This window comes from Sceloporus occidentalis, unplaced genomic scaffold, assembly GCF_023333645.1.
Source record: "Sceloporus occidentalis isolate IW3139 unplaced genomic scaffold, rSceOcc1.0.p SCAF_20, whole genome shotgun sequence".
Lineage (NCBI taxonomy): Eukaryota > Metazoa > Chordata > Lepidosauria > Squamata > Phrynosomatidae > Sceloporus > Sceloporus occidentalis.
The window spans coordinates 6,628,598-6,656,545 of record NW_028317000.1 but is presented as its reverse complement, the minus strand read 5'-3'; the positions used below and the strand labels follow the sequence as shown (position 1 = coordinate 6,656,545).

The following is a 27,948-nucleotide window of genomic DNA, read 5'->3' as shown; positions in this document are numbered from 1 at the left end:
TATATAAATGATGGAAAGAGTTTGAGAATGTGGTATGTGCAGGCTGGGAAACAGAAAGGAGATGTGATATCCTGGCCAAGAGCATCCTTACAAGCCGTTGCCTCTGTTCAAACCACTGTTGATGGACTGGAGTTTGTGGATTTGTTCCAACTCAGCTGTTCCTCTTTCCAATATTCATTTGCAGTGTTACCGAATAACATCTTTAAAAATGGTATGCATTGGTTTCTCAAAATGGAGGTTTCTTAATTGCTACAATGGCTAGCAGCCACTGATAGGTTGCCTTCCATATTTGTTCAATCCGATTTCAGATGCCACCAAAGTAAGTGAAAATTGGTAGATACGTAGAAAAGGCCTTGCTCCATGTTGGCACAGGAGGTGGTGCTGGGAATTTAAGGAGATGATGGGGAACTGAGGAATGTGCCTGACATAGGATGGGGTTGATCCTACTGCACAATGGGCTGGGAGATTGCAATGAGAGGCTATAAATACCATGTTCTTTTCTAGATGCTCTATTATCTTTTGAATTGTGTGTGTGTTATCCTCCTTCATCCCCATGTTGGCAAAGATGGACTATGGCTCCTTGCACATCCAGGCACAAGCTATTGAGTTCTATGTTACTGAATTATGTGAACATATCTGACTAAATTGACTTTATTTTCCATAAAGATTTGTGAAGCTGGGCCAAGGAAAAGAGAACCGTGTGTTCAGTATTTAAAGAGACACTTGGTGGAAAGATGTCGGCAACACCAGCATAATCCAAGAACAAACCAGAGGCATGTCCATAATGAGGTAAGCTTTTATTATCTCCCATGCATTAGAACGGAGATGGAAACATAAAGTCAGTGAGGGTTCCTTACTGATTCCCCTCCACCACAAGGACACATAAATTATAAGTTATTTTCGAATAATCAGTCACACATTAACCATGCACAAAATTAAAAACATGAAATGCTATTGAAGAGAAGTACAAGGTATGCAACATGCAGGAGGTCCTCAGCTTAAAACGAGACTGTGAGAACATGGCATCAGCTGGACGAGGTATATTTTCTTTCTCGCATCTTACTTGATGGAGGGAGGCAGTGAACAAACCTGCTTGGTTTGCCCTAAGCAAGGTGGAATGACAGGGGGACACTTGACCTGGGAAGAGCCACCACCTCCAATGATGATTGATCCCCCACTAGATCCTCCTCCACAAGAGTCAGAACCTCCACCTCCTGATACTACAATGGTTTTCCCACTTGAGTCCCCTCCACCAATACAACACCCAGATCCTCCACTGCTTCCACCTCCAATAATCTTAACTCCACCAGAGCTTCCGCCATCACAACAGCCTGATCCCCCACTGCTTCCCCCACTCACAACAATGGTTTTCCCACCTGAACCTCCTCCACAAATGGATCCTCCTCCACCAGATCCCCCACCTATAACCTTCACACCCCCACTAGATCCTCCACCTCCACAGATGGATCCTCCTCCACCAGATCCTCCACCTATAACCTTAACACCCCCATCTGATCCACCACCTCCACAAATTGATCCTCCTCCACAGGATCCTCCACCTATAACCTTAACACCACCACCTGATCCACCGCCTCCACAGATGGATCCACCTCCACCGGATCCTCCGCCAATAACCTTAACACCCCCACCTGATCCACCACCTACACAGATGGATCCGCCTCCACCAGATCCTCCACCAATAACTTTCACACCCCCACCTGATCCACCACTTCCACAGATGGATCCACATCCACCAGATCCTCCACCAATAATCTTCACTCCCCCACCTGATCCACCACCTCCACAGATGGATCCACTTCCACCAGATCCCCCACCAATAACCTTGACACCACCATCACTTCCTCCACTGCAACAGCCAGATCCAACACTGATTCCACCTCCAATAGTCTGAAGCCCACCTGAGCTTCCCCCACCACAGTATCCCCCACCGCTGCTACCTCCAGGTACAATGATTGTCTGTCCACCTAATCCACCTCCACTACCTCCTCCACTGCAACATCCAGATCCACCACTGATTCCACCTCCAATAGTCTGAAACCCGCCTGAGCTTCCCCCACCACAGCATCCCCCACCACTGCTGCTTCCAGGTACAATGATGGTCTGTCCACCTGATCCACCTCCACTACCACCTCCACAGCAAATGCCTCCAGATCCACCACCACTGATCAGTGGAATCTTTTGCTGGCTCATCCCACCGTCGTATCCTCCTCCAAGGCAACATCCAGAAGACTGGCCACCAACACCTCCTGGTACTATGATGACCCCACTGGAGCCTCCACCGCTGCAACAGCCAGAGCCTCGAATTTGTTGGATTCCTCCACAGCTCCCACTGCTGCTATAGCCACCACAGCAGGAAGATCCTTGGCCTCCTGAAACGACGACAACACGCTGTCCCGATCCACCTCCTCTACAGCACCCACCGGACGATCCTCCTCCACCTCCGGAGATCTGGGCAATTCCACCAGAATAGCCTCCACCACTGCAGCATGAACTTCCGCTACTGCTGCCACGACGGCCACAGCAGGATGAGCCTTGGCTTTGGTAACCACCTCCACTGTGACCTCCGCAGGAGCTGCCTCCACTGTGACCTCCACAGGAGCTGCCTCCACTGTGACTTCCACAGGAGCTGCCTCCACTGTGACCTCCGCAGGAGCTGCCCCTGCTGGATCCACAACAGCCACTTTGTCTTTGCTGGCTCATCTTTCCAGGAGTCTTCAGTGTGGGTAAGTCCTGAAAGAGAGCAAGGAAACAATTAGCAAGGAACAATGCTAGACACAGACACTTTTTTACTTTCCTGTCTTCATGTAGGTGGTGGCATTTGAGCTGTACCATTTTGGTCTTCAAAGTTGGGGAGCTTCACATGCAGGAAAAGCAAAGCATCTAGCCATCTATCATGATGGTGATGGACCATAGAGTGGTAGTAGACCAAAGTGGTGTTTCATATATCAGTCTGATCCATGAAGCAGTGAGGTGGTGCATAGACCTGTGTGGTCCATGAACCATGAGCTGCCCATCCCTGGAGAGCTTCCAAGAAGGAACTACCATAGCCAACATTCACAAGAATGGTGCCAAATCCTGGAACACAGGTGGTGGTGGTGGTTAATGCTGGTCCTCCACATCAGATAGCTTGAGGAACATTGATCTAGCATACCTGGGAGTAAAGAGTTCACTTATCCGTCTCTATTCTATACTTGTTTTCTATGAATGTTTTTGAAGTGGAAATCCATTCCACAAAAGGAGCCTCCCTCTTCATTTCTGTGGTCAATCCCACATGCCTCAATAATAACTATAGTTCAACTTTCTATTCTCTGTCCTTTGGACTTTGAAAATCTTTGTTATATTAGCGGTTGCAAACTAGCAACCTTGAACCTTTTTATATGTGTTGTAGAGAGATATAGGTCAGATAATGGTATTGAAGGCACCTGGCATGGTTAGCAAGCAAGTCTAGACCCGTGAAATACATGAATGCGAGCCTTTGCTGAGAACAATTTGGCTCATGAATGCTTGCCTGTCAGATTTGCCCTTTAATTATTGTAAAGGATTAAAGAGCTAAGGGAATGAAGAAACCTCCTGTTTAGCTCTCACTGCCAGTCATCATTCATCTCCTGTGACCTTAACTTCTCACATAAAGTCGACCCACAATGACCATGGAAATGTTGGCCCCATACCCAACACTGTGCACTGTCCAAAGCAGTATATTGGGAAAGATTGTCTTCCATCAAATATGGATGGAAGAAGCTCTATGAAAACCTGCCTAAACGTTTTCCCTCTGGAGCAGGGAACTGGACTATAACTCTCACCATGCTTGACCATGAGGCTGATTCAAGCTGAAGGTGCTCAACATCTGGAAGTCCATAGATTTGCAATAATTTCTCTACCTCTCGCTTCTCCTGAAAGAATTCTTTGCGGCATTCAGTGCTAACCCCAGTGTCCAAGTCAACCTCTTGCAAAACAAAGCTCTAACTCATATACAATCATCATGATGTTATCTTGGCATCAGTGCAAAGTTGCCGACCATCCATCAACAGAAAGGAAAGAAGAGCTTTAAGCATTGCGGCTTGGTCTTACCTCCTTCAACGAATGCGTTCCAAACGAAGGTGTCCCAATGGAGCGAATGATGAGCCGGGAGACCACAAATGGTTTTTATAGCGTCCCCTGGCCTCTCCCACGGGAAATGAGACACCCCCAGGAATGGTAAGTGACATAGTTAGCATCTCTCTAACAACTGGCTTCGTGAAACCCTAGATGCCTCATAAGTCATATGAGATCCCTATCTCTCTCTCTCTCTCTTTTTTTTCTATCGCTAGGTGCTGCATGAAACATAAACAGATTAATGATGTGCTCCACCTAATGTGCCAGTTCCTGTGATGATGCTTCATACAGATGCCTCAGGTCACAGGTGGAGGGAGATGGTGGGCTTCGGGTGGGTTTGGATCAGCAGTGTGTTCCCATTGGGGGACTTTCTGATTTACCCAATTGCACAGGTTCTTCTCCCTTTAGAAAAAGGACACATGAAAATACACATCAGGACATGTTAAACATGTGTGGTTATACCTCCTACCTCTCTGCAATCCCCCTTGACTTTCCTAATTCAATTTGGGCAGTAGACTCTTTGCTCTTTGGGTAGTAGATGCTTTCAGGAATCCACAGTCTGATTACCAACTTCATGTACAATTGGCCTTCCTTATCCATTGATTTTTTTATCCATGGATTCAAGCATCCATGGCTTGGAAATATTCCAAAAAAGTATACATTCCACATAGCAAACTTTGATTTTTCCATTTTATATAAAGGACACCATTTTGCTATGCCATTGTATTTCATGGGACTTAAGCACCCATTGATTTTATTATCCACGGGGGGGGGGGGGTGTTCCTGGAACCAAACCCCAGTGGATATCAAGGCCCCAACATATTTAAGCATTTAGCCTTGAACTTTAGTGTCAATATGAACTCGATTGGACCCACCGGATCTATGGGGTCTCCATAAATGTTGACTCACCACTCATCAGTTGTTTCAATGGGTTTATTCTAGCTTAAAAGGATTCAAGAGACGTCTCTAATTTTTATTTGAAAAGTATTCAAAGCAGTTCTCTTTTTTAAAACAGATAGCTATCTCTACTTGACTGTCTATCCAGGTATATAAAATATATGTGGGCTTTGTCCCCTTCGGATCCTTCAGTAGTTCCCACTTTTGGATGGACCTTCTTCCACCTGGATTCTTCTTCCAAGCTGTTCCAAATACTCCCTGCAATACGCCTATGTTTGGGAATCTATAGGTGGTTCCTAGGGATGAACATTTATTTCCATTTGTTATTGAATAAACTAGAGACGAACATTTATTTCCATTTGCTATTGAGAATTGATCCAGTTTCCATCTCAGAGCCAAACGCAGAACTGAGGATGGACATCTGAACATGGACAAGTCTCCAAAGTGGAGACTTCTTTTTGTGGCCTTTAGGTTAAGATGTCATTCCAAAGACCAACATCATAAATAGATGGATCTAGATTACCTCTGTTTCTATCAATAAGAGAAATAAGCAGGAATCGATCAGTAATAAAGAAGTGATCATGGAGTTCATTTCTTGAATTGTGAACCCGTAAGGGATCACAACTTCTCATCCCAACAATCCAAAGTGAAATTGTGTTCGCCTTTCCATTTTTGAGCAACCGTCATATGTAAACTTTTCAATACTGATAGCTGAGCCAGCATGATGTAGTGGTTTGAGCATTGGACTATGACTTCAGAGACCAGGGTTCGAATCCTGGCTTGGCCATGGAAACCTATTGGGGGACCTTGGGCAAGTCACACTCTCTCAGCCTCATAAGATGGCAACGACAAATCCAATTAGAAGAACCTTGCCAGGAAAACCCCGTGATAGGTTTGCCTTAGGGTCACCATAAGTCAGAAAACTACTTGAAGGTATGCAATCACAAAGTAGTGCCACCATCTCTAACTATAGCTATATTGATATCTAGTTATTCATAGTTATTTATAGCTACATATGTCCTAAATACCCTGAAGACACCTAAGGAGGGTAGGCCCTGGTTAGTTTTTGGAAGGAGGCCACCAAGGAAGGCTCAGCGATGGAGGCTACATTTCAGAGGAAGGCAATAGCGAACCACCTCTGAACATTCCTTGACTAAGGAAATCGGATGAAATTAATGGAGTCACCATAAGTTGACAGGTGACCTGAATGATAGAAAGAGAGATAGAAAGAAAGAAAGAGAGAGAGAGAGAGAGAGAGAGACTTAATCCCTTTAATGAATCATTTTTAAAGCTTGAAATTTCTGTGTGAGGAAAAGAGAAGGCAGATAATCCAATAAGGACCTGTTTTGGAATGAGCTTTAGGGCGAAAATCCAGGGATCTCCGCAATGCGCATTTCCTAGATGTGGCTCTGTTATGGCTACTGGTTTTATACATGTGCCAATGTTTACCCATGCACACACACTTTACTGCTGTTTAATTTTGCTTTTCGAACAATTATTGATAGCCATTTTTTGAAGTCTCTTGGTGAGAATAAGCAGGACATTTCTTAAAGCACGCAGTAGTAGTTGTAGTTTATTATTTGGTGGATTAATTAATAATAATAATAATAATAATAATAATAATATTTATTTATTTATATGTCCCACCTCTTCCAAGGATCATGAAACGTCAGGACCATGGGCCATTCACATACACATACACACACACACACACACACACACACACACACACATTAGTATAATAAAAAGTATAACATGGAATACATTATGTATAGTTCTAGAATAGTTTTTAAGAAATCCAGTAAGCCACTTTGGAATATGTTAATGAGAACAGGAAAGGTTTTTTTCAAGCAGAAAGTATGTTTAAATGCAGAAGCCTGAGTATACATCTATATTGTACAAATAATGCAGTTTGGCACCACTTTACAGCAGAGGCTTAGGCGACGCTCAAAAGATCATCCAAAAACTTCCTTATCAGCTTAATTCATTCCACGGATAGTTTCTTCAATTACCTTGGATTGTTGCTAATACTAAATCGCATACAACCGTGGCACCCACAAACACATTTGGATAAACGCCTCCCTTTCTGTTTTGGCCATGCACACACCCAAAAATGAAGGTGCAAGCTACCGCATGTGGGTTGAACATGGTGTAGTTTTGATCATTTGGCCTCGCTGAATTTTTGAGGGCAGGTGAAAGCTTTCCTGAGGTCCAGGCATGGAAGAAAATGGAAGAGAATTCTCCTGAAGATCAGGAATGGGGGAAGAACATGGCTATGTACGAATGCTGGAGATGTGAAGTCGAAGGCTTTCATGGCCGGCATCCATAGTTTATTGTGGGTTTTTCGGGCTCTGTGGCCATGTTCTAGAAGAGTTTATTCCTGATGTTTCGCCTGCATCTGTGGATGGCATCTTCAGAGAATGCTGGCTTAGAAGAGAGTGGGGCATGTGTGTGTGTATATGGTTTGCCATTGCCGCCCTCGAAGGTTGAGAGAATGAGACTTGCCTAGGGTCCATGGTGGGTTTCCATAACTCAGTGGAGATTCGAACCTTGGTCTTCTAGCTTCCAAGTCTAACATCCAAACAATTAAACCACACCGACTCTTATTTTTCAGAAAGGAAGAAAAATCTGTCAGTCTTCAGACACATCTAAGTTGTAAGCAAAGTGGAACATCTCCAGCATTAGTTTTTTGTATACCTCTCTTCCATGCCAGTGTTATCTGAAGGTGCCATCCACAGATGCTGGTGAAACGTCAGGAATAAACTCTTCTAGAACATGGCCACATAGCCCGAAAAACCCACAAAAAACTAATGCAATGCCAAACTTCTTCTCAGCAAATGTTGCCAAGAAAATCTTATGATAGGTTCGCTATCCGTTCACTCGAACTCATTCATGACTCGAAGGTACACAACAAGAACAGAAATAAATACAATATAAATAAAATGCCAATTCATCCTTATCCAAGTTGGGATGAAGGTACGTGTTATTTTGATGCCAGAAAATGCGATTAGGGCAAGTGTAGTGTAAACCACGATCCTATGTTGAATCAATTTATTGATTCGGATTGTACACCGATTTATCTGTAAGTGGGAATGAGGCCTATAATGGGTAGCTGAGCCAAAACATATCTCAATATTTCAGAGAATCTGACATAACATTCTGTGTCTGTGTGTAAACTTGTGGTGCATAGCTGGGATCCAAGCAAAATATCAGTGCTGGTGGATCTACCAAAGAAGATGGTGGATGAAATGAAAGATGGCGACCTGGTGTAGTTTCCTTAGATAACAGGATGACAGTAACAAGGCTCACGTATCTGTCTCACTCAGTACTTTGTCATGCAGTCAGTCGATTTACAGTGGCATGAGATGTCACAGGGAGGAATGCTTTTCCGATGGACACGTGAACCTGCTAATCCAAAAGATGACTACTTATTGCATCAGGCATCTGAAAAACAGGGAGGGGAACATGGGCAGGGTGACCTATGTAAGGTCCCTGGCTCAGTCCCTGCCCTCCCCGGAGTAAGAAGACCTTGTGAAGCAGGTTCTGAGGAACATCTCACTCAGCCTGAGATCCTAGAGACCTCCTGCCATGTAGTCCCAACTACACTAAACTCAGTGAATCAACTGCTAAATGGTGAGTCAATGTGTGTGTAAATGCCATTGATCAAATGAGTCTATTCTAGTTGGGACCAACAATGAGATTCAGATCACCATCAGCTAGGTGGCTCTAGGAGGCCAACCTGTAATAATGTAGCCCAATGACATTGAGGCGAAAGAGTAGCTCGGTTGGAGAGGGCATCCTTTAGATTAGTGATTCTCGTCCTTTGGTCCTCCAAATGTTTTGGACTGCAGCTTCTATAATTCTTGACTCTTGACCATGTTGGCTGGGGTTTCTGGGATCTGAAGTCCAAAACTAATGGAGGACCAACAATTGGGAATCACTGGTTTAGATGCAGAAAGGTGCCCAAGTTTAGACTGTGAGATGGAAATGATCTGCTTGGGTTGCTAGAAAGCCACACCCAATTTGAGGAAGCCATTTGGAGCTAGTTGGCCTGACACTTTGGCACTTTATTGGGCACTTGTATTCAGCTCTATCACTCTGGTACAAGAGCCATAGCTCAATATCAAAATCATATCAAAGAAAGGTAGTTTTGTGTTGAATGCTGCATTTAGAGTAGGGGTGGGGAAATGCAGCCCTCCAGATGTTGTTGAACTGCATCTGTATCTAGCCCTGGCTTTGAAAGACAGAGTGCAAGAACATCTGGCGGGGCACAAGTGACTCACCCAGTATCTGGAGTAATCTGTCTGTATAAGTAGGACCAACACTGGAGGTAGGAAAGGCTAGAGTAAACTACAATGACAACAAGAACAACAAGGGCAACGTGTATGGACTTAAACTTTTCTTCTCTTTCTTTTGGTCATTTTCTTCTTCTCTCCCCTCTTCTTTTTACTGCCCACTCTTCCACTCTTATCTTTCTCCCCTCTTTCTGTCTTCCCATCTCTCTCATTTAATTCACTTTCTCTTCCTACTGATGTATAGTGTTCTCTCCCTCTCTTTCTCTATGGCTCCCATTTACCTCCATTCTTCTCTTCATTTCTGAACTCTCCCCCACTTCCAATGAGGCATCCGCATCAGATCCTTTAAAGTCTGGATTAAAATCCGGAGTGCTCACTTCCCAGCCAATGAAATGAAATCTGCGGCCATGATTTGTAATCTAATGTGTCATGTAAGCAAAACATAGGCTAACAGGACAAAGAATCCTTCACACTCTGAGAAAGATTTACGACTGAGAGAGGTTCCACAGATACAAGTCATCAATTAAGGCATCAATAGCTTTCCCAAGACAGAGGATGTCCGGAGACCAAATGATGCCCGCATTGGGTTGCTTTGATGTAGGGCTCCAACCTCCGCTGGAGGTGGGGGGGTGAATTGGAGAAACCATCTGAGAGGGAAAGGAAAAAAAGGGTGGGGGGGGGGTCACTGGTCGGTTTAAATTAAGGCTTCCCCTTTGTGTGCTTCAGATTCTGCAATGACTTGATCCAGGATGCTTCTACATTATCTTTTACAATAAACTTCTTGTTATGCATTAGTTTGTTGTGGATTTTTGGTCAGAGCAATCCCAAGTCTCACACGTTGTTGCCATTATGAAAGCGGAGCTTTTCATTATCCCTTTTCCAAAAGAACCACCAAAGAACTAGTGTCAGGAAAGAGCAGGTTTATTGCATTTGCCTTGCTTCATCGTGATTGAAACTGATCACACCAGGATGAGAACCGGTTTCAAATGGGAACGACGGTCATAGAAACCTATTGGCAATGTGCTTTAAATCCTAGTGGGAATGAGCCCCAGGAAAAAATGGGGTTTAAATATGAATTTGTTTAGCCTTGAATACAATATGACCCCCGTATCCACGGAGGATGTGTTCCCACACTTACCGTGGAAACATGAAACCATGGATAATAGTGAACCCTATTGAACTGAGTTATTTCCAGTCCAACATCTGGTGGAAGCATACCATAGACTCATACCGAAGGACCTAGAAAATGCCTAGCAAGGACATATTTTATTTTCTGTCATGGTTAGGTGAAACTGTGGGTTCTGGTCCTGTGGATATGGGGTCATACTGAACACATAATTAAAATCAGGATAAAGTAGATGTATGTGCACCAAATTGTGTTTGCATAGGAGTCTATAGGGTAGGTTACCAAAGCTGGCACAGCATACTCAGAAGCAAAACAGTTCGTTCGTTTGTTTGTTCGTTCATTCATTTCTTGCTGACCCCTTCAACAGTGACTCAAATACATAAATTAAAATAAATACAATGTGCAGCAAAACATACAAGAGAATTGTCAGTAAAATAGAATTAAATGATTTATATATTAAAAACCATTTCTAATATTATTTGTGTGTGTGTGTGTGTATTTATGTGTGTAGCCATGTCTGTCTGTCTGTCTGTCTCTCTCTCTCTCTCTCTGTATGTATGTATGTATATATGTATATAGGTATGTGCCTTCAGGTCTCCTGTTGATTTACGGCCACCCCTGATTTTCATAGGGTTTTCTTAGGAAAGGAATACCCAGAGGTGGCTTTGCCAGCTCCTTATCCTATAATATAGCCTACAGCAACTGGTATCCTTTGGTGGTCTCCCATCCAAGTATTATCCAGGGCTGACCCTGTTTAAATTTCAAGACCAGATGGGATCTTGTGCCTTTATGGTATTTAGGGTCTCATTATAGCACACTGTAATTGACCCTAGAAGCAACCCAATCCTGAAAGCATGCTGAAACAAAACAAAATTTCTATGAAGGCTCCAGCCACAGATGCTGGTGAAACGTCAGGAATAAACTCTTCTAGAACATGGCCACAGAGCCCAAAAAACCCACAAAAAGCTATGGATGCCAGCCATGAAAGCCTTTGACTTCACATTAAAACAAAATCATTAGCCTGTCAATGGAAAGATAAGAAAGGGGAGTCTAAACTAGCTTCTTTAGAAAAGAAGAACAAGAGCCTAAGAACTTTGAGCTTCTTGCTCTTGATTTGTTCTTGACTGTTGAAAATATCTCCCAAATCCGCATTTTTGTCCCACTCCAATTTAACACGGTTGTGCAGCGAGGAGCAGTCTGAGGTTGGCTATGTGGAAATGAGGACCTGTGAGACAATCCAGGACCTGGAAAAACCAGAGAGAGGTTTAAGGAAGATCTAAGGATAGAAGGGTTAGCCATGTTTAGGAAGGCCCCATGGGTTGAGCAGCAACCCCAGTATATTAGGAAGGCCTTGTGCATGACATGTCAAACAACATCCAAAGGACAATCTAAGTAGATTAGTGGTTCTGAAACGTTAGTCATTCAGCCACAGTTCAAAAAGGATGTTGAGAAACTGGAGTGTGTCCAAAGGAGGGTGACCAAAATGGTGAAGGGTCTGGAAACCATGCCTATGAGGAACACCTTAAGGAGCTGGGGATGTTTAGCCTGGAGAAGAGAAGGTTCAGAGGTGATACAATAGCCCTGTTTAAATATTTGAAGGGGGTCATATTGAGGATGGAGTAAGCTTGTTTTCTGCTGCTCCAGAGAACAGGACCCGGAACAATGGATGCAAGCTACAGAAAAAGAGATTCCACCTCAACACTGGGATGAACTTCATGACTGTAAGAACTGTTCAAGTGCGGAACAGATTCCCTTGGAGAGTGGTGGAGTCTCATTGTTTGGAGATCTTTAAAGAGAGGCTGGATGGTCATCCATTGGGGGGGAATCCTTTTTCTTGCAGACAAGATTTCAAAGTGAGTTTCAGCAACATAGTGGAATGGCAGCCTTCATGTTCATGCTATACTTTGGGCACATCACAACTCATTCGAAAAGGCAATAATGGCCCGAGACAGCTGGGCCAAAAGTGGCGTGGCACCACTGATTTTAGGGTTCTAGAGTGCGCAGCAACCGCATGCTCTAGAACCCTAGTGTGTGCTGGCGGCACCATGACTGTGCAGCCCTGCCCACATGGGGCACGTATCCATGACGCAAGTGCGGTGCAGCATCCATTGGGGTGCTTTGGTTGTGTATTCCTGCATGGCAAGGCAGAAAGAGGTGAGTCGGTGGCTCTTGATTTCTCTTCCAACTCTATGAGTCTACGATCACATTATTCTAACCTTTGCTGACCAGAAACCCTGGTTTTCTTGGCTACTGGTCAATGATTATGGGAGGTGAGGTGAAAACATCTGGAGGATGAAAGTTTGAGAAACAGTAAGGTAGTTAGAGTCAAATGGAATCAACTATTAACCCAGCAGCTGCACTTACAGTTCAATAGCTCAGTATGGTACAAAGAGTATATGGCTGAAGATAGTAGCATCTTCTGTCATGATCAGCCTGCCCCCCAGTGGCTACTATTTCACACTTTATAAAGAGTAATGCCATGTCAAGTATTTTATACTTAACATTATATATAACAGTTTTGTAATAGATCCTGGAATTTATTTAGTGCAGTCTTCTCCAGCCTGGATTCTTCCAGGTATTTTGGACTACAGTTCACAGAAACCGCTGGCAGCATGGATTAAGGGAGTTTCATCCGAAGGTCTAAATCCCAGATAGATTAACCCCATTAAAGTTAATGGGTTTAATGATGGGTTTAAAATTTAACCAGCTTCATTTAATTGATTTAATGCTCAAATCAAGGTGATGGTCATTAAAAGAGGACTCCTCTCCACATTTTGCATCCAACGTGAGGTGTTAAATTACCATTTATTTTCCTGGTAATAGTGGAGAACTGGTAAATAACCAGCTAGAATTGAGATGATTTTCAGTGCGGTTTCCTTGTATTAATTTTGTCAACAACGGTGAAAAATTTACACCTCCTCCATAGTCGCATCTGGATCTGTAGAGAGATGCTTCAGTTGATGATTTTAATTGGTTTGAATTTTATTGAGGTTTTTTTAATGCTTCGTCTGTCTGCTGCCTTGGGTCCCTCCTGGGAGAAAGGCATCATACAAAATAAATACATACATAAATATATAAACAAACTGGGTCATCTCTCAGATATCTTCCAACACTGTGATGCAATATCAGGGTTCGAATTGCTGGGCTTGACCACATGTGATGCTTTGTTGCTTCTATCGTGATCCTTCATACGTTCATTGTCACTCCAAAAGAACCCCCAAAGGTTGCAACCGCATGGTCCCCAACCCTAGTACATGCCGGCACAGTAACAATGATGGGGTCTTGTATACACAGGCACCGCCATTGTTACGTACGTGCCGCACGGCATCCACACATTGCCATGCCATGCTTACGTAACAAGTGCACCAGTGGCACACTTGTTATACTGCCCCTGCATAACAAGTGTGCCACTTTAAAAGAACCTGCTTTTCTTGGGTTCTTTTTCCTCTGCAGGGAAGCTGCACAGTTTGGCGGCTGTGGCTTCCCTCCGAAGGAAAAACGGCCACCACTGCTCTGGACATATTGTGAGGTATGTACCAGGCCTTAGACACTGAGAAGAAGGGTTTGAGCACAAGGTCATAGTTCATTACAAAAACTGGATGTTATTTCCCATCAACAACCATCCCCAAACGTTACCTTTCTTTCACATTCTCTGCTAGTATAGTACCCCATGATGCCATTTTTTCCCTGCATGTAGCAGTCAGATGATCAGTTCATGGAGGATAACTTAGTGTTGGTGTATGCAAAGGGATCTTGAAGCATGTTTGAGGCTCACTGCATGAAAGAAGTTGTTGCATAAGCTTTCTTAGACTTGGTCTACTTCCTCAGATGCAAGTCTACAGAAGCTCATACAACCAATTCTTTCAGTCTCCAAGGTGTTGCACAATTCCTTTGCATACTTATGTTGCAGATGGGCATGGCTATGTATCTGACTTCTACCCCTTTTGTCTTGATGGTTATCCTGGGGTTGGATCCATTGTTGGTGTTGATGGTCCTCCTTGGGTTGGATCCAACAGTAGTCCAAACTAGAATAGATCCATTGAAATCAGTAAGACTGGAGTTACTTATCACTAGCAAGCCTTAGGCATTTCAGTGGGCCTACTCTAAGTAGGAGAGACACTGAATGTAGCCTAGTGGCTATGGCTGGATCCCACACCATTGTCATGTTCTTCAGAGTTCTCCATTACCTTCTCTTTTCTTGCTCTTCAGCTCCACAACACAACTGATCTAATAGGTCACAAAGTGTGTGGGCACACATTGTTATACTCAAAGAAATTTCGGGGAATAAGGGACAGCAAGGATCAATGCGTGGAGCCGGGAGTCATGCTCAGGGAAGGAGGAGGAGAAACATTGTTGTTATCTATTACCAATATCAAGCTTTCTTGTTCCCTCTTGAGTTTAGTTATATTCCTCACTTTGGTTTTGTGTGGAAGAAAGGATTTTACCAGCAGCCAAGTGTCACTTGAGATCTTTCCCAATTATAATGTGACATATGATAGACTGGCTTGCTTTTGAATAAGCAATTGAGATCTATAAGCTTTGCAAAAGAACTGGACATGGTAAAGATGAAAACCATTAGAACTGGTTTGTTGAGCTGAAGGAATATTTTGTATGTGAGTGCCTTTAGGTTGCCTGTTGATTTATGGTGACCCAATGTATTTTATAGTGTGTTCTTGGAGAGGAACATTCAGAGGCAGTTTTGCTAGTTTCTTCCTCAGAAATTCACCTGTAGCTCCTGGCATTCCTTGGTGGTCTTCCATCCAAGTACAGTCGGCCCTCGGTATCTGTGGGAGATCCATTCTGGATTCCCCTGAAGATACCAAAATTCCTGGATGCTTAAGTCCCATTGTTCTCAGTGGTGGCGCAACCACATTGCCATTGGAGACAATGGGACTTTACCTACTTGGCCACCCGAAGCTCACCTTGTTCGAAAGGGGAAGAATCTGAATCTGATAAATTCATCCATAAGGCTCTGGAGCTTTCAGGATATAACAGTGTGTTCAGTTCTGGGTGTCTCTTTTTAGGAAGGATAGTTGAGAGCCAGTGTAGCACAGTTGGTTGAGTGTTGGACTACAACTCTGGAAACCAGGGTATAATTCCCCGCTCAAGCCATGAAACCCATTGGGTGACTGTGGGCAAGTCATGCGCTTTCAGGCTCAGGGGAAGACAATGGCAAACCATCTTGGCAATAAGAGTGATTCAGCAATGGAACCACTTGCCCAGAGAGGTGATGCGGTCTCCTTCTCTAGATGTCTTCAAAAAGAGTTTGGACAGCTACCTATCTGGGATGCTTTAGCTAGATTTCCTGCATTAAGCAGCAGGACAGATGGACTTGGCTTCAGGATCCCCTTGCATCTCTATGATTCTATGAATCTGCATGTTTTCAATCCAGTTAGTGACGAATCACCAGGAGACATCTCAGCTTTGACAAACATATGGTAGACAGCTATAATTAATTAATTAATTAATAAATAATAATAATAATAATAATAATAATAATAATTTTATTTTTATACCACTTTTCCAGAAGATCAAAGCGGTGTACACAAAATTTAAAACCAGTTACAAACACATCATAAAACAGATAAAACCAATAACACAATATACAATATACAAATCTAAAACAATCATTCGAAAGGGTGAGGCAAAAGGTTGATGGAATCAAAATACACAACTTCATTTTCCAGAGAGGAAGGCTTGACAGAAGAGGAAAGTTTTTAGCCTCTTTTTTAATGTTTCTAGGGAGGGTGATCAGGCGGAGTTCCTCGGGAAGACTGTTCCAGATTTGTGGGGCCGCTACTGAGAAGGCCCTCTGGGATGTAGTAGCATATTTAGATGATGGAATTTCCAACAAGTTCTTCCCGGTTGTTCTGAGTGTGCGGGGCGGATTATATGGGGAGATGCGGTCCCTCAAGTAACTCGGGCCCAAGCCATGTAGGGCTTTATAGGTGATAACCAACACCTTGTATTGCACTCGGAAGTGAATAGGCAGCCAGTGCAGATCTTTCAGAATAGGTGTTATATGGTCAAACCTGGAAACACCAGTGACCAATCTGGCTGCCATGTTTTGTACTAGCTGAAGCTTCCGGCCTTGGTACAAGGGTTGCCCCATGTAGAGCACATTACAGAAATCTAAGTGAGAGGTTACCAGAGCATGTACCACAGTTTCAAGGTCCCTTTGGCCCAGGTAGGGTCGCAGCTGGCGTATCAATCGAAGCTGATAGCAAGCACTTCTGAACGTCGCATCTACTTGAGATGTCAATTGCAGGGACGAATCCAGAAGTACTCCTAGACTGTGAACTTCATCCTTCAGAAGAAGTGTGACCCCGTCCAGGACAGGTGGACAAATTTCCTTCCCCGGACTTCGGGAACCTATCACAAGTACTTCCGTTTTCTCTGGATTCAAACTGAGTTTGTTTTCCCTCATCCAGCCCATTACTGACTCCAGGCAGGCGTTCAGAGGAGAGATCCCATCCTTAGTCACTGAATCAGTCGGAGACACAGAGAAGCATATTTGGGTGTCATCGGCTATGTCACGGTCCACACTTTGCTGGGAATAGATTTATATACAGTCCGCCCTTCCCTTACGTGGGGGATCCGTACCAAACACCCCCCCCCCCATGTAAGGGAAAAATGCGGATTCTCAAGCCCCAATCAAATGAATGGAGCTCGTGCCTGTGGCGGTGCAGCGGTAGCACACACGGTGCATGCCACGGGGGTGCCATTGTTTCCTTCGGGCGCGTGCCTCCCTTGCTTCCATCATGGCTTCCAGCATATGCTGGAAGCCGCGTAAATTGCACCCGTGTATAACATGGGCACACTGTATTATCAGTGGTCCTGCATTGTGTTTCTGTATTGTAATACGTAAAGAATGCAATACTCAATGTAGTTACATAGTGGTTGTACTCTACTAGCCTTTTGCTGAATGGTGACATTGTGTGAGCAGTTCTGTATCTGCCAGTGTGCCAATGACTTTTTCCACAATCACAGTGAATGAAGTGTTGCATTGAAGGCACTAGTAAAGAGTTGTGCATTTTCCAAAAAGGTAAAACTGCATGTCCAATCCAACCAGAGTAGTCCCCTTCCCTCAACTGTTGAATGGTGAGTCAACATGTAGAGAAATCCAGTTCAGTCAATGATTAGTCAGTTGAAACTAACAATAGTGTTCAGGTCTGTGTGAAACGGTTTGATTTGTGGATCTCCTCTGAGGAAACCATGAACCACAATTTCCAAAATAGTTACATGGATGGAAAGAACCTGAAATTTCAAAAGTGGAGTGTGGAAGAAAGTGAATTGGACATATTCCCATATCCGTAGCTTATTGCTTTCATATTTTCACCGCCGTCTCTATCCCTGTGGGATACTCAGAGACATCTAGCTAACTCCTGTAGGTAATGAAATGCTCTACTAGTTGGAGGTTTAATCTGATCCAGTGGGGCATTTAGGTTGTTCTCATAAAAAATGAAGATAAACACCAATATTTTTTTTCATTCTCAAGTAAGCTTTATTTTCTCCCATGCACAAGCGGAGAGACTGAAGCAGGAAGCTGATGGAGGAGATTATCCACCTCCTTCCACCAAAAAAAGGGTATAAATAATCACATTTTTCCCATTTTGGATTTCAGCACATTGATCATGCAATTACAAAACAAACACACAAAACACAGAATTCAAGCAGGGATTTGCCACCACGGACAAAGGAATTGGGTGTGCAACATGCAAAGATGTGTCACTTAAAGGTCATATCACATGAACGCACTAGGCATGTTGTGGTCTCATTTTTCTCCCCTTTAAGAACACACACCCTAGAATGAAACAATGACCCAGAAGCCTGCAACAACACATAAGCCTTTTACTTCTGGCTAGGTGGCCATTGGCACACTTGCTTTGTTTGGCCAAGGCAAGCTGGGATGCAGATGGCTTGCTTTGATTGCATAGAGCCTCCACCAGAACCTCCGCCGCCGCCTCCAGAGCAGCAGCTAGAGCTCTGACCACCTCCTCCACCACCACTACTTCCACCACATGGAACTACAATGGTCTGACCACCTGAGCCTCCTCCTCCACCTCCACTGGACTGTCCTCCACTGCAGCAGACAGAACTCTGGCCACCAGAGCTCTGACCACCACCACCACTGCTTCCACCACATGGGACTATGACAGTCTGACCACCACCACTGGATTGTCCTCCACTGCAGCAGCTAGAACTTTGGCCACCAGAGCTCTGACCACCACCACCACTGCTTCCACCACATGGGACTACGATGGTCTGACCACCACCGCCACCACTGGATTGTCCTCCACTGCAGCAGCTAGAACTTTGGCCACCAGAACTCTGGCCACCACCACCACTGCTTCCACCACATGGGACTATAATGGTCTTACCACCACCACCACTGGATTGTCCTCCACTGCAGCAGCTAGAACTTTGGCCACCAGAACTCTGGCAACCACCACCACTGCTTCCACCACATGGGACTATAATGGTCTTACCACCACCACCACTGGATTGTCCTCCACTGCAGCAGCTAGAACTTTGGCCACCAGAACTCTGGCCACCACCACCACCACTGCTTCCACCACATGGGACTATAATGGTCTTACCACCACCACCACCGCCGCCACCACTGGATTGTCCTCCACAGCAGCAGCTTGAACTCTGGCCACCACCACCACCACTGCTTCCACCACATGGCACTATAATGGTCTTACCACCACCACCGCCGCCACTGGACCCTCCTCCACTGCAGCAGCTTGAACTCTGGCCACCACCACCACCACTGCTTCCACCACATGGCACTATAATGGTCTTACCACCACCACCGCCGCCACTGGACCCTCCTCCACTGCAGCAGCTTGAACTCTGGCCACCAGAACTCTGGCCACCACCACCACTGCTTCCACCACATGGAACTATGATGGTCTTACCACTACCGCCGCCGCCACCACCACCACCACTGCTTCCACCACATGGAACTATGATGGTCTTGCCACCACCCCCACCACCTCCACTGGATCCTCCACTACAGCAGCTTGAACTCTGGCCACCTGAACTCTGGCCACCACCACTGCTTCCACCACATGGAACTATGATGGTCTTGCCACCTGAACCTCCACAACTCCCACCTCCACTGGATCCCCCACCTATGACTTTAATGCCTCCTGAACCACCTCCTCCACCACCACCACTGGATCCTCCACTTATAATCTTAACACCACCAGATCCTCCTCCTCCACCACCACCACAACAGCTCCCTCCACTGCTTCCACCTGAAATGATCTTAGCCCCACCGGAGCCACCACCAGATCCCCCACTAATGATCTTAACACCACCAGATCCTCCTCCTCCACCACCACCACCACAACAGCTCCCTCCACTGCTCCCTCCTGATATGACCTTAACAGAGCCACCTCCACCCCCACCTCCTCCACAGCCACCACCCCCACTAGATCCTCCACTAATGACCTTAACGGAGCCACCTCCACCCCCACCTCCTCCACAGCCACCACCCCCACTAGATCCTCCACTAATGACCTTAACGGAGCCACCTCCACCTCCACCTCCTCCACAGCCACCACCCCCACTAGATCCCCCACTAATGATTTTAATACCACCGGATCCACCACCGCCACCCCCTCCACAGCATGAGATCTTTTTCTGGGACATTCCACCCCCAGAACCCCCACTAGACCCTCCACAGCAAACAGAAGACTGTCCACCACCGCCTCCGCCTCCGCCTCCAGATGATATAATGACTTGGCCAGATCCACCACTTGAGCCTCCTCCACAGCAGCACTGTCCACCTCCACCTCCGCTGCTGCCACCTGATGAGACAATGATGATCTTCTGTCCTCCACTCCCTCCACCTCCACCGCCTCCGCCTCCACCACAGCAGATGGATCCTTGAGACTGTTGGCTAGAGGAACCTCCACTAGAACAGCAGCAGGATGATGATGAGGAACCTCCTTGGCTTTGCATCTGTTGTCCACAGGAACTTCCACCACTACTTCCACCACAGCATGATCTGCCACCACCTCCACCGCCGCCACCACAACAGCCACTGCTTTGCCTTTGCTGCCCACTCATATTTTGTGTGTTAGGTAGAAGATGGTCTTTATTTCCTCTTTTCTTCTTCTCCTTTTGGTGTTTGGTTCTGAAAAATAAAAGAGAGAGAAAATATCACCATTGTGGGACTATCATTGGCTTAAAGTTCCTCTCATTCCTTCATAAGGGATGGATGTGAAGTTTCCTTCCCAGCTTTATCAGAAAACAATCCAACCAAAAAGTCCCTTGGCTGGTGCATTTGCACAACACTATTGGTCACCATGGTCTTGTGACACAAGAACTAGGAGCAGAGACAATGCTATTTCCAGCAACACTAGGTACCTTGCAGTTGGAGACACTGGAACCGTATACCATGTAACAAAGCAAGCCTGTTTCAGACATTACAACAGGGAAGATTCACTCATCAAGTTTTGTATACATTGGTTCCCTAAATTATTTCCAGGCATTACTACTGAAAGGGAACTCGGGTAGATAGATTGGGCAGCTTCTACCAATCAGAGTAGGTGGACTAGGCTACCAATACGATCAATGTACTATGTGCAGAAAATGTAATTTTCTGTGCAACAAATATCACTTGTGACTTTTGCGCAGATTAAATCCTGCACACCAAATAATTTTTGGGCACAGTGCATTTTTGAAGACCTTTACAGAATGGGAAGGAAATTGGTCAGATTACTTGCTGTCCCTTTCAAGAACAAAATTAAAAAGGAATTACATCCTTATTCTGGACTGAAGGTCCAACCATTCCTTAGGATTCACTTGGGCTAATTAATGGGAACTAGAGAATGTCTGAAGAGCCACATGTTCACTAATCCCACACTAGACTGTTCTGTCACTAAGTGGCATCACAATGCCTTCCATTCCTTTAGAGTAAGGAGGTGATCATGACTATTATGTACAGATCCCTTTCTTGCCACCTTTTGCTGCATCTTCCCAATCTGTATCTGTGAATACTGACCATGCATTTGGTGTGGCTCATTAAGTATGAGTTAAGCTTGTGGTGGAAACTCCTCCACTTCGTTTGGAGTGCATTAATTAACCTCTGTTCCTCCTGGTGAACATGTTCATTTGCCACATTTCAAACCTGTCTACAAGCTGGGATGGAAACCATTGCCAAAGTAGGCAACCATCTCCTGAAAATGGTGGTTTCTGCACCAAAAATATTACACATCATTCGAAGGAATTAACATTTTTTGAATAGAAAATATAAGCCTCCCATCTTGTGCTATATCCCATTCTTCCGCCTATTCTAGTATTCTTTGCAATTCTGATAGGGCCACCAGGATCTCAGAGATGCCCCACATCCCTGACTTGCTGAGATCATTTAAAGTGAAAATATCACAGGCTGAACCTGAAATGATTTAGAATCATAGAATCATAGAGTTGGAAGAGACCCCAAAGGCCATCCAGTCCAACCCATGCCATGCAGGAACTCTCAATCAAAGCATCCCTGACAGATGACTCTGCTTAAAGGCCTCCAAGGAAGAAGACTCCATCACTCTCTGAAAGAGTATGTTTCACTGTCAAACAACCCTTACTGTCAGGAAATTCTTCTTAATGTTAAGGTAGAATCTCTTTTCCTGTTTCTTGCATCCATTGTCCTGGGTCCTGTTCTCTGGAGCAGCAGAAAACAAGCTTGCTCCCTCCTCAATATGGCATCCCTTTAAATACTTAAACATGGCTGTCATATCACCTCTTAACCTCTTCTCCAGGCTAAACATCCCCATCTCCCTAAGTCTCTCCTCATAGGGCATGGTTTCCAGACTCTTCACCATTTTAGTCGCCCTCCTTTGAATGCTCTAGGATGAACCTGCCATTGAACTACATATATAGATACATAGATATTTTCCAAGGGGTTAAACCATGCATCTCATCGACATAGTTGTTTCATATTTGTTATTCTTGTTGTTGCAGATTGCCTCCTGTGCACTAACATAGCCCTACTATGACTGTGGCAGATGGCCACCAACTGCACAAACATGACTCTGGAGATGCCCAGGGATTGAACCCAGGACCTTCTGCAAACAAAGCATGAATGTTACCACTGAGACATGGCTTCCCCCTTATTTCGCCTTTCATTTCTCTTTATTCCGAATGTGTTGGCAGACCTATGGATGAGAAGATAGGCATATCCCTTCGAAGTCTCATTCTAGCACCGACTGCTAGATGCCTACCTACCCATAATCCCTTTATGCAGCTGGGATATCTTGACTTCCCAATCTCCTATTGAGCAACCATCAATCAGAGCTTACTGTTCTGCAATTACAATGTCAGCCATTCTGGGATCCACTAGTCAAAGGCTTTAGTGCTATCCTCTGTAAAGTAAGTGACAATACGTATGGTTGGCTTACCTTCTCCAGCAGCTGGAATCAAAGAAGAGGTTGCAAGCAAGCGAATGAAGATTTTTTGGCTCCAGAGATCTTTTTATACAGTCTTTAGGCCAATCCTACGGGAAATGAGACACCCCCAGGAATGGAGAGTTACATATTTGTTCCCTGTCTAACTACTGGACTTGCTAGCCTTGATGCATGATGAGATGCAGGAGATCGCTATCTACCATTTTGATCATTTGTTAATTGGTGATGAATAAACAGCATGAATTAACTAGCAGCTCCACCTAATTGCTTGGTTAGAATCCAGCAGGTTGCTAACAGCGGCTTTTTTTTTTCTTGCAGGTGTGCCAAAGTTGTGTAAAAGTTGCCAAGAAATAAAATCAGATCTCTTTTGATGTGAAATCTGCCTTCATTTCCATGCATATCCACATTAGGACTGAACATAGAGGAGGGTGACAATTATTATTATTATTATTATTATTATTATTATTATTATTATTATTAGCCTTGTGTTATGTCAGTGAGGAAAAGCACAAAAATGCACTTATACGCCCAAAGGCTACTGTTAGTCCTGACTAGAGTATAACTAGTTGGAGTTATGTATGTATTGGCTCACCATTCCACAGTTGAATCAATGAGTCTACTCTAGTTAAGACTAACAAACAGAACTCTAACTGCTGTGTGTGTCCCTGTGTGTTGTGTTGTGCCCCCCCTTGGAAGGAGCAGATATGGGAAACAGGAAGGTGGGGTAAGGATGTCATAGAATCATAGAGTTGGAAGAGACCCCAAAGGCCATCCAGTCCAAGCTCCTGCCATGCAGGAACTCTCAATCAAAGCATCCCTGACTGACGGCCATCCAGCCTCTGTCTAAAGACCTCCAAAGAAGCAGATTCTATCACACTCTGAGGGAGTTTGTTCCACTGTCGAACAGCCCTTACTGTCAGGAGGTTCCTCCTAATGTTGAGGTGGAATCTCTTTTTCTGGAACTTGCATCCATTGTTTTGGGTCCTGTTCTCTGGAGCCATACATCCTCAGCTCCCTAAGTCGTTTCAAGACCTTTCACCATTTTGGTCACCCTCCTTTGGACTTGCTCCTGTTTCTCCACATCCTTTTAAAATTGTGGTGCCCAGAACTGGACACAATATTCCAGTTGGGGCCTGACCAAAGCAGAAAAGAGTGGCTCTGTTACTTCTCCTGATCTAGACACTATACTTCTATTGATGCAGCCTAGAATCACATTGGCCTTTTTAGCTGCCACATCACACTGTTGACTCATGTTCAACTTGTGGTCTACTTGGACTCCTAGATCCCTTTCACATGTAGTTACATTTAGCCAGGTGTCCCCCATCCTATATCTGTGCATTTCATTTTTCTGCCCTAAGTGCAGTACCTTACATTTCTCTGTGTTGAAATTCATTTTGTTAGCTTTGTCCCAGCTTTCTAGTCTATTCAAGTCATCTTGAATTTTGATCCTAGCCTCTGGAGTATTAGCTACTCCTCCTAATTTGGTGTCATCTGCAAATTTGATAAGTATGCCCCCAATTTTGTCCTCCAAGTCAGTGATAAAGATGCTGAATAGCACTGGGCACAGGACAGAACCCTGTGGGACCCCACTGGTCACTTCTCTCCAGGATGAAAAGGAGACATGGCTGAGCACCTGGTCAACCAGTTACAAATCCATGTAATAGTTACCTTGTCTAGCCCATATTTCACAAACTTGTTTTCAAGAACATCATAGGGAACCTTGTCAAAGGCCTTACTGAAATCAAGATATACTATATCTACGTCATTCCCTTCATCTACCAAGCTGGTAATTTTATCAACAAAAGAGATCAAATGGACCAAATGCATCTGAGGTAGTAGACAACTTCTTTCTTTCAGTTAGTCTCAAAGGAGCTACAGTATCTCTCTACCTACTGATACCAGGTGTTTAGGTTGTCTAGTTTTTGGCCTTTGTGAGCCACCTTGGGTCCCATGCCAGGAGGAAGGTGGCAAATAATTGATTAGAGAAATAAAGTTGCCCAGCAAGCGTCACAGTTAAGAACAAACTTGGATCTTCCCAGACTTAATCCATTGCACTAATGACAAAAGTGCACTGACTTATTATCTCTGTCTCTATCTTTATCTCTGTTTCTATCTCTGTCTCTTGTCTGCCTGATGGCTATCTATCACTCTCTCTCTCTGTTTATTTGTCTGTCTATCATGGAAGGGAGGAACAATAAAAATAAATCACAGGAACAAAAAAGATGTATGCACTAAATGAAGACATTTTCTTTTCATGCGGTGGTCTCTTCCAACCCTATGAGTCTATGATTCTATGAAACACACACAGAGAGTAAGCACAAAAGGTGATTGTAGGGATGTAATTCATCACGAAGGCTGCATCCACACTGCAGAAATAATCTAGTTTGACACCACTTGACTGTCATGAATTGAATTCTTGAAACTGTAGTTTGTTGTGGCACCAGAGCTCTCTGACATAGATGTCTAGATATCTTAGAAAACTGTAAGATTCCAGAACCCCATAGCATTGAACCATGGCAGTTCAAGTGGCATCAAACTGGATTAGTTCTGCAGTGTGGATACAGCCTTAGTATCTTTATGAAGGTGTCAAATGAGTAATTTCAGCAATTCCCTTCCCATTGTAAGAAAGTCTTCAAAAACATATGGTTTTGAAAGACTATTCGCAATTTAATCCAAAAAGCACTAACAACCCATGCAGCGTGATTTTTTCATCGCCGCAAGCATTATCTCATTCTGATTTCAGTTTTACAGAAATACATGGAGATAGCATTTAAAAAGAAACATATTTGGTCTTTTTTATCGGTGGTGGGAAAATACTTTTGCTTGGATTTAGTTGTCATTGCCCAATTTACTATACAAGGTTTTACATCCGCAACTTGCTGTGATGAAAACTGGAGTCATTTAATAACTGGAAGTCCACATATTCCCATCCTACATCCTTTTACACACAGTGAACACAATGGGACTAATGTCTGGGTTGACAAGTGTAGGACAATGAAGCCTAAAAGAGAATACACATATACACACCAGAAGAGAACCGAAAGTATAAAACGCCTTGGAAGTTGATGGACTTCTCTTCTTGGAAGATTTGTATATAGAGTTTTGATGGCCATTTGCATTGGGACGAATGAGGGACCAGACACCAATATATAGGTTATCAGAATGGCCACAACTTTAATGCACAATGCAGGGGTCATAAATCAAACATATATCCATCATTGTGCCATCACAAATGTATTGTAATTCCACCATAGATCAATCATAGTGCTATCATAAAACATTCATATTGTCATCATAAATCAATCACTGTCATATATGCAAATTCAGGTAGAGGGAACACAGTGCCCAATGGTTTCATGCTTAGCCAATTGTTCGGCAGGGCTTTCACCTGCTCCTGTCTTGTTAAATCCTTGAGTAGGGCATGTGCCCTTGCAAATCAGTGTGATTAAGTCCACCTTGGGTGGTGGACGGTTGCCCTACATCTGCCTGACTGCAGGGTACCTTCCCCAGTTAGGTTAGCTATTCCCCCCAAAAGTCCACCTCTCCCTGCCTTTTATTGTGTCTGATGTCCCCTCCTCCTTCTGATATCTGCCACAGGAGGGGGAAGCCCAGCTTGGCAAAGCCTTTCCTCTGCCAGGCCAAGAATGACTGGCAACTATGTGGTAGGCATAAAAATAAACCTGCAAAATCTTGCACCAAATCTCATAGGGTAACAAAGGGACTGTACAGACAGTCGGGAAAGAGTGGCGTCAGCCACCTGTTTTTGCCCCCCACAGAAGTCGCAACCAAATGGCACAGTCTCTGGGAGGCATTAAAAAAACCCGCTCCCGGAGAGTTTTTTTCTTGCCGTGCACAGGGCACCATTTCCACCCTCACACGCACTGATGACGTACTCACAGTGTTTCATTGTTTAGACGTGGCGCTGAGTGTGCATCATCATGGCGGGCCCCGTATGGATGGGGGTGAGCCATGATGGTGCCAGCAACATGTGGTAGGGTTCGGGAGAGTGTAGACGCTCCCCTCTCCTGAGCCCTACATTCGGCCCCAGGCCAACACAAAGCATGGGGTTTGCTGAGACTACACCAGAGTCTCCCAGGAAATCTTGCAATGATTCAGGCCATCACAAGACTTTGCCCAATGCTCTGAGTAGCAGCTCTGAGTGACATGGAGACCTGGTGCCAGCCCCCTTGGAGGCCTGGCATGAATTCCACCCCTTGGGCATAGAATCATAGAATCATAAAGTTGGAAGAGACCGCAAGGGCCACCCAGTCCAACCCCTGCCATGCAGGAAATCCAAATCAAAGCATCCCTGACAGATGGCCATCCAAGACCTCCGAGGGAGTTTGTTCCACTGTCGAACAGCGTTGGGGAGAGTCATATCAGGAGTGCTTTAGCTATGTATTCCCACACAGCAGAAAGGTGAACTAGGCTTGTGAAGCCCCTTCCTACTCTATAATTCTATGTTTAAAGAAATCCAAACCATTTTTTAAAAACCTCGTATGATATCAAAAGTCTGGGGAAAGCCAAACATTTGGGCCAAAGGTCAGTTACACTGCCTTACAGTGGAATAGAGAAGGAAATAGACCAAAATATTTTAGACAAACCACACAACACTATAGTGGAATGCTAAAGGAAACAGCAAATCAAATCATTTTGGGCTAACCACACAATGTTGTAGTGGAATACCGAAGAACACAGCAAAGCAAATCGTTTTCCCAAAACGTCAATCTGGTGGAATGCTAAAGGATGCATACTAATTTCCCATTCTGTTGTCAGCTTGTAAACGGCATTCATGGAAGTGTTGCAACCAAATCACCTCTTCTGCTCATTGTAATTGATTGATAAGTGTCTAATCAAATAGTGATTTTTTTTGTTAACCCAGATTAAAGGGGAGACAATGATAACCTATTGTATTTATGGGATGCACCCTGGGATAGAGGAAAGAAGATGAACAGGGAAGTTGGAAGAGAAGAGGAGGTAGCTCTCATGCAAGGCTGAGAAGTTGGGAAATGTCCTCTTCTCAGTGCATTAATTATCTCTTTTATTATTATTATTATTGAGGTGTGTGTTTGTCCTTTGGGTTGGGAAAGACAGGCCA

At 44.4% G+C, this 27,948-nt stretch overlaps 2 protein-coding genes across 2 annotated transcripts in view; both read right to left on the bottom strand.

Moving 5' to 3' along the window:
* Positions 1-1,059: 1,059 nt before the first annotated feature.
* On the bottom strand, positions 1,060-13,778 carry LOC149301845 (uncharacterized). The gene is made up of 3 exons (XM_089483600.1): positions 13,746-13,778; positions 1,935-2,751; positions 1,060-1,862 (listed from the first exon to the last, which is right to left on the bottom strand). The coding sequence occupies exons 1-3, from the start codon at positions 13,776-13,778 to the stop codon at positions 1,060-1,062; spliced, it is 1,653 nt and encodes a 550-aa protein (XP_089339726.1).
* Positions 13,779-18,282: 4,504 nt separating this feature from the next.
* Positions 18,283-27,948, bottom strand: part of LOC149301844 (uncharacterized) — a 35,884-nt gene continuing 26,218 nt past the window's right edge. Inside the window, exons 2-3 of the mRNA XM_089483599.1 lie at positions 19,455-20,581; positions 18,283-19,340 (exon numbers count right to left, since the gene is read on the bottom strand). Coding sequence (XP_089339725.1) covers positions 18,283-19,340; positions 19,455-20,581 — 2,185 coding nt within the window. The remainder of the gene's footprint in view (positions 19,341-19,454; positions 20,582-27,948) is intronic.